At 35.8% G+C, this 6692-nt stretch overlaps 1 protein-coding gene across 1 annotated transcript; it reads left to right on the top strand.

Moving 5' to 3' along the window:
* The first annotated feature begins 3009 nt into the window (after positions 1-3009).
* Positions 3010-3558, top strand: LOC145121331 (uncharacterized). The gene is made up of 3 exons (XM_079057094.1): positions 3010-3152; positions 3243-3399; positions 3493-3558. The coding sequence occupies exons 1-3, from the start codon at positions 3010-3012 to the stop codon at positions 3556-3558; spliced, it is 366 nt and encodes a 121-aa protein (XP_078913220.1).
* Positions 3559-6692: the final 3134 nt, after the last annotated feature.

Below are 6692 nucleotides of genomic sequence, written 5' to 3'. Positions count from 1 at the left end.
TGATAATCTATATCGCCAAAGTCAGTGCACAAATGTATAATGAACAACGATTTCGATCAATTAGCCGCCGGAGATGATGATTACAGAAAATGTAAACCCTATTTATAATCAGTAAACTTACCCTAATATGCAACATAAACGTGTGTAGGTTGGAGGGAAAGGAATTGTGAAATATTTTGAACCTCCGCTAATAAAGAATTCGAACTGTGCTAATTACCGCTAAATATTTAGTAATTCAAATTTATTAAAGTAGTTACAGATTGATAGATAGGGTATATACATATAAATAACGTCAAGAAAGAACATAGACTAACGATGTGTTCATAGTATGATATTAATTTAAAATTATATACGAGGACTAAACATTAATAAACTATACATCTTTATGCTTTTATGTTTAAACCGAAATTTATATACAAAAGACGTACGGGTCATGTCAATATATATGGTAGTGGCTTATGGTGCCATGTTATACCCATGGATGACATATGGATGACATATGGGTCATTGGTCAACATGGTATTGGCTTATGGTTTATATGGATGACATATGGGCTATTGGTCAACATGGTAGTGGCTTATGGTGTCCATGGATTACAAATGGATGGCGTATGGGTCATTGGTAAACATGGTAGTGGCTTACGGTGTATATGGATGACATATGGTCCATTGGTCAACATGGTAGTGGCTTGTGGTGTATATGGATGACATATGGGCCATTAGTCAACATGGTAATGGCTTATGGTGTCCATGGATGACATATGGATGACGTATGGGTCATTGGTCAACATGGTAGTGGCTTATGGTGTATATGGATGACGTATGGGTCATTGGTCAACATGGTAGTGGCTTATGGTGTATATGGATGACATATGGGCCATTGGTCAACATGGTAGTGGCTTATGGTGTCCATGGATGACATATGAGCCATTGGTCAACATGGTAGTGCCTTATGGTGTATATAGATGACATATAGGCCATTTGTCAACATGGTAATGGCTTATGGTGTCCATGGATGACATATGGGCCATTGGTCAACATGGTAGTGGCTTATGGTGGATATGGATGACATATGGGCCATTGGTCAACATGGTAATGGCTTATGGTGTCCATGGATGACATATGGATGGCATATGGGTCATTGGTCAACATGGTAGTGGCTTATGGTTTATATGGATGACATATGGGCCATTGGTCAACATGGTAGTGGCTTATGGTGTATATGGATGACATATGGGCCATTGGTCAACATGATAGTGGTTTATGGTGTCCATGGATGACATATGGATGACATATGGTCACTGGTCAACATGGTAGTGGCTTATGTTTTATATGGATAACATAGGGGCCATTGGTCAACATGGTAGTGTCTTATGGTCTGTATAGATGACATATGGGCCATTGGTCAACATGGTAGTGGCTTATGGTGTATATGGATGACATATGGATGACGTATGGGTCATTGGTCAACATGGTAGTGGCTTATGGTGTATATGGAAGACATATGGGCCATTGGTCAACATGGTAATGGCTTGTGGTGTCCATGGATGACATATGGATGACGTATGGGCCATTGCTCAACATGGTAGTGGCTTATGGTGTATATGGATGACATATGGGCCATTGGTCAACATGGTAATGGATTATGGTGTCCATGGATGACATATGGGTCATTAGTCAACATGGTAGTGGATTATGGTTTATATGGATGACAGATGGGCCATTGGTCAACGTGGTAGTGGCTTATGGTGTATATGGATGACATATGGGTCATTGGTCAACATGGTAATCGCTTATGGTGTCCGTGGATGACATATGGATGACATATGGGCCATTGGTCAACATGGTAGTGGCTTATGGTTTATATGGATGACATATGGGCCATTGGTCAACATGGTGGTGGCTTATGGTGTATATGGATGACATATTGGCCATTGGTCAACATGGTAATGGCTTATGGTGTCCATGGATGACATATGGATGACATATGGGTCATTGGTCAACATGGTAGTGGCTTATGGTTTTAATGGATGACATATGGGCCATTGGTCAATATGGTAGTGGCTTATGTTGTATCTAGATGACATATGCGCCATTGGTCAACATAGTAGTGGCTTATGGTGTATATGGATGACATATGGGCCATTGTTCAACATGGTAATGGCTTATGGTGTCCATGGATGACATATGGATGACGTATGGGTCATTGGTCAACATGGTAGCGGCTTATGGTGTATATGTATGACATATGGGTCATTAGTCAACATCGTAGTGGCTTATGGTGTATATGGATGACATATGGGCCATTGGTTAACATGGTAATGGCTTATGGTCTCCATGGATGACATATGGATGACGTATGGGTCAATGGTCAACATAGTAATGGCTTATGGTGTATATGGATGACATATGGGCCATTGGTCAACAGGGTAATGGCTTATGGTGTCCATGGATTACATATGGATGGCATATAGATGACATATGGGTCATTGGTCAACATGGTAGTGACGTATGGTGTATATGGATGAAATATGGGTTGTAATATTAATGAACATAATATTATGGTTTTTCAATTAGACGAAACGGAAGTTAATTTAGTTTTACTCGCAAACGTGTCTTTCTTCCTACCCGAAGTCGTAGGTTCGAATCCTACTTATGTCAATAATTTTAATTAAATTCGTCTCTCTGAATTTAATCAATAATTTTATTTAACTTCGTCTTTTTAAATTGAGAATGTCAATTTATTTACAAATATGCCCGTATGTATTGACAAAAATACCCTAACAATTTACGTAGTAACCTTTATACGTTAAAGGGCAATTATGTCAATTCATAGTCTAAACACTTAGGCGCCATAATTTGTAGTCAGACTCATCCCGTCATTTCAGTTTATCGGCGATTGATCATCTACATTCCATTCCCAACAATCAAAATTCCGGCACGTTGATCAATAAACCCTAAAATCGTTGTTGTTATATAAGTTGAATCACACTCGATGCAGTTCAACATAATGACAACGAGTTGTTCATCAGAAAGAATGCAAACAAGACAACAAGGAACAAGAATTACTGCTTTTCCGTCGCACTTGATCGGAAAAATAGTAACTACGGTTGGAGCAAACTCACCAATCGATGCTTTTAAGTTCCAGTTAGTGTAAGTATGATGTGCATTACTTATATTATACTTATATACATATTTAATTTAGTGTTTAATAGATTACTTTTGTTGATTTGTGAATTATAGTTGCAAACTATTTAGGGATTCTGTAACATCAGACGCAATATATAAAATCATTGACACAAATCGATTAAGGTTTCGTCCATTAAGTATTCAACAGTATGAAGTCATAAGCAAATGCAGAAAGTTGAACAACCCACACGTACTCTTCAACGATGGAATGGTACTCTTTTTTTAAGCAGTCGGATAATTGTGAATTCAATTAGTTTTCTATATTTACATTTTTAAAATTGTATGATTAGTTATTGTATGTCAGGAGAAGTATTTTACGATAGGGGAAGAAATAGCAGGGAAACGGTTGCTTCAAAATGCAGCCGATTAGGGGCAGTTGGATGCGATCTTCGTTCTGGTAATGATGTTGATGGCCGAAGGCATTGAAAGGAAGCAAGAAGCTCTGATCATGTTAAATAATTCCTACGTTAATACTAGAAGAAGTTGGAATCTAAGGCATACCTGTAAAAAGGTTCAAAACCACTTGGTAAGGAGATCAAAGCAGATAAAATTCCATGTCTTACATAGAAGTTGTGCAAAGCATCCTTCTGTGAGCAGTTATGGAACAACTTTTATGTATCAGTACAGTTGGTTGTTGAATTGTGAAATTTGTTTGTGGGATGCATGTTTTGTTAAGTTTTCTAGGATGTTTGACATTAGTTTGGAGTAGTTATATATATGATTGTTATTTGATTCACACAATTAGTGATGCATATTGTATGTTTATTTTGGTGTAATGGGAATACATACTTATAACTTTTATAAATGTTAATATATATATATATCTATATATATATATATATATATATATATATATATATATATATATATATATATATATATATATATATATATATATATATATATATATATATATATATATATATATGTATATGTTTGTTTTGATATGTATGTTATTTTTGTCTTTTTCATTTTACTAGCCAAAAGTTTTTTGTGACCTAGTTGGATAGATTTCAAGGGCACTTTGGTCTATTTGCAATCTCTAAAGTGAAGGCGCCATTTTTGCTATGGAAATAAAAAAAAGTTTTTAATCAACTCGTTATTAAGGAAAAAAATGTATTTATAGAATTTATATTTTAAGTAGATCTATATCTATATTTATTATGAATGTTATTTAAATTTATAATTACTCATATACTACATGGGTTTTAACATGGTATTGAATAATATTGACCCAATAATACGACCTCGTATCCATCCAACACATTGAAATCAAGGGTTGTCGAAGGTACCCTAATCGATATACACTTTGTTTGAATATGTGTTCTGCAAGTGTCTATCTCAATTAAAGCATTCTACTAATATTCTATGCCTTTATCCAATAATAAAAGTTATTCAACCATTCTAATTAGAAAACATTGAAGATTTGTTCAGCATTCGGTCATTAGCTTTGTGGAACGAGTCGTTGTTAAGGTACCTTTGCGATGTTTGTATGGTAACTATATATTTACTTCAAATGTCATATATGAATTCAAATCAACATTAATGAACATACAATTAATATTTTGTTATTTAAATTTATACTTTACAGATTTATGACAATGAACAATCCAAGTAGAAAATGGATGTATGAAAGAAAAGATAGTAGTAGTTGTATATCGCTTGTTTTCGTACAAGGAGTGAAAAAATTTATAGATTTTGCTACCAGTCAACATAGGTTCATGGACGAAGATAAAATCAAATGCCCATGCATAAAATGTCGTAACATACCATATTTAGAAGTTCATACTGTTAAGCATCATTTGTAAAAGTTTAGTTTTGTTGAGGAATATTGGTGTTGGGATAAACATGGCGAAACATCAATTGATGATGAGAATACATTTTTAGGGGTGAATGATTCAAACACAAATTTTAGTGAGGGTGCATGTTCTTATAGATAAATGGTCATAGATGCAATGGCGCCTGATTAAAATAATAGTGATCCTGAAGAGGAGCCAAATGCACTAGATAAAAAATTCTTTGATATGCTAGATGCAGCCGATAAAGAATTATGGCCTGGATGTAAAAAAGTGACACAACTATCTGCTGTAGCTGGACTATTGAATATAAAATCAGAGTATCGCATACCTGAACAAAGTTATGACGCTATCTTCCAGTTGATAAATGATGTGTTACCGGAGGAGAATAATAGGGTAGGTAGTTTATACGAGAGCAAAAAGTTAATACAAGCACTAGGTTTGCCTATGGAGATGATTGACTGCTGCAGGTCTGGATGTATGATATATTGGAGGCAAGACAAAGATCTTTATCGGTGCAAATTCCGTAATGCAGATAGGTACAAACGGTCAAAAAATTTGGCTAAATGTTCTCGCGTATCATTCAAGAAAATGCATTACTTTCCTTTGACTCCAAGGTTGAAGAGACTGTATGCTTCACAACCCACAGCCGCTTCCATGCGATGACACTTCGAGAATCATGGACATGATGCTGGAGTAATGTGTCATCCATCCGATTCAGAAGCTTGGAAGCACTTTGACAAAAGTCATCCTTCATTTGCAGTAGAAGTACGTACTGTAAGATTAGGCCTAAGTACAGATGGGTTTGCACCACATGGAGCATTTGGAAAACAATATTCATCTTGGCCTATTATTATAACACCTTATAACTTCCGACCTTTTATGTTCATGAAAGAGCCTTACATGTTTTTGACCGCACTTGTGCCAGGACCGTCAAACCCTAAGCATAAAATAGATGTATTTTTGCAACCAACTGTTGCAGAGTTGGAGCAATTATGGGAAGAAGGCGTAGTAACATATGATATATCTTTAAAAGAAAATTTCCATCTAAGAGAAGCTTTGATGTGGACAATAATCGATTTTCCAGCATATGCAATGTTGTCCGGATGGTCTACAGCAGGTAAGCTAGCATGTCCTCATTGTGGGAAACATACACAAGCTTTCAGACTAAAGAATGGTAATAAGATGTCATGGTTTGACTGCCATAGAAGATTTCTACAAGTAAATCACCCATATAGAAAGGATAAAAATAAGTTCAAGAAGAATTGGGAAGTGATAGAAGGTCCTCCTCCAAGTAAGAATGGTGAACAAACTTTATGGGAGATTGAACAATTAGGTTTGGTAAAAGTGACTGAACTAAATGCTGATGATGTAAACAAAAGATGTGGCGATAATGGTTGGAAAAAGAAAAGCATATTTTGGGATTTACCATATTGGAAAACAAACCTCATTAGACATAATTTTGATGTTATGCATATTGTGAAAAATGTATTTGAAATTTTTTTTACACTGTAATGGATGTCAAAGGGAAGACGAAGGACAATGTAGCAGCCAGAAGAGATCTGAAGCTCTATTGTAGGAAGAGAAAAGGAGTCGAAGATAATGAAAGAGCATACTACACTCTGGACAAGAATCAAAAGAAAGCCATATGCCAATGGGTGGACACATTGCGTTTCCCCGATGGTTATGTTTCTAATTTGGGGAGGTG

This window comes from Lactuca virosa, chromosome 6 (assembly GCF_052849685.1).
Source record: "Lactuca virosa cultivar CGN04683 chromosome 6, Lactuca_virosa_CGN04683_v6, whole genome shotgun sequence".
NCBI classification, from domain to species: domain Eukaryota; kingdom Viridiplantae; phylum Streptophyta; class Magnoliopsida; order Asterales; family Asteraceae; genus Lactuca; species Lactuca virosa.
Note: the sequence above shows the minus strand (reverse complement) of the source record. Positions and strands in the feature narration are given on the sequence as shown.

Bases quoted from the DNA above. Each gene is read 5' to 3' on its own strand.
- LOC145121331 (XM_079057094.1), top strand. From the start codon at position 3,010: ATGACAACGAGTTGTTCATCAGAAAGAATGCAAACAAGACAACAAGGA. The intron at 3,153-3,242 runs GTAAGTATGATG...TGTGAATTATAG, and splicing joins GCTTTTAAGTTCCAGTTAGT to TTGCAAACTATTTAGGGATT. The intron at 3,400-3,492 runs GTACTCTTTTTT...ATTGTATGTCAG, and splicing joins TACTCTTCAACGATGGAATG to GAGAAGTATTTTACGATAGG.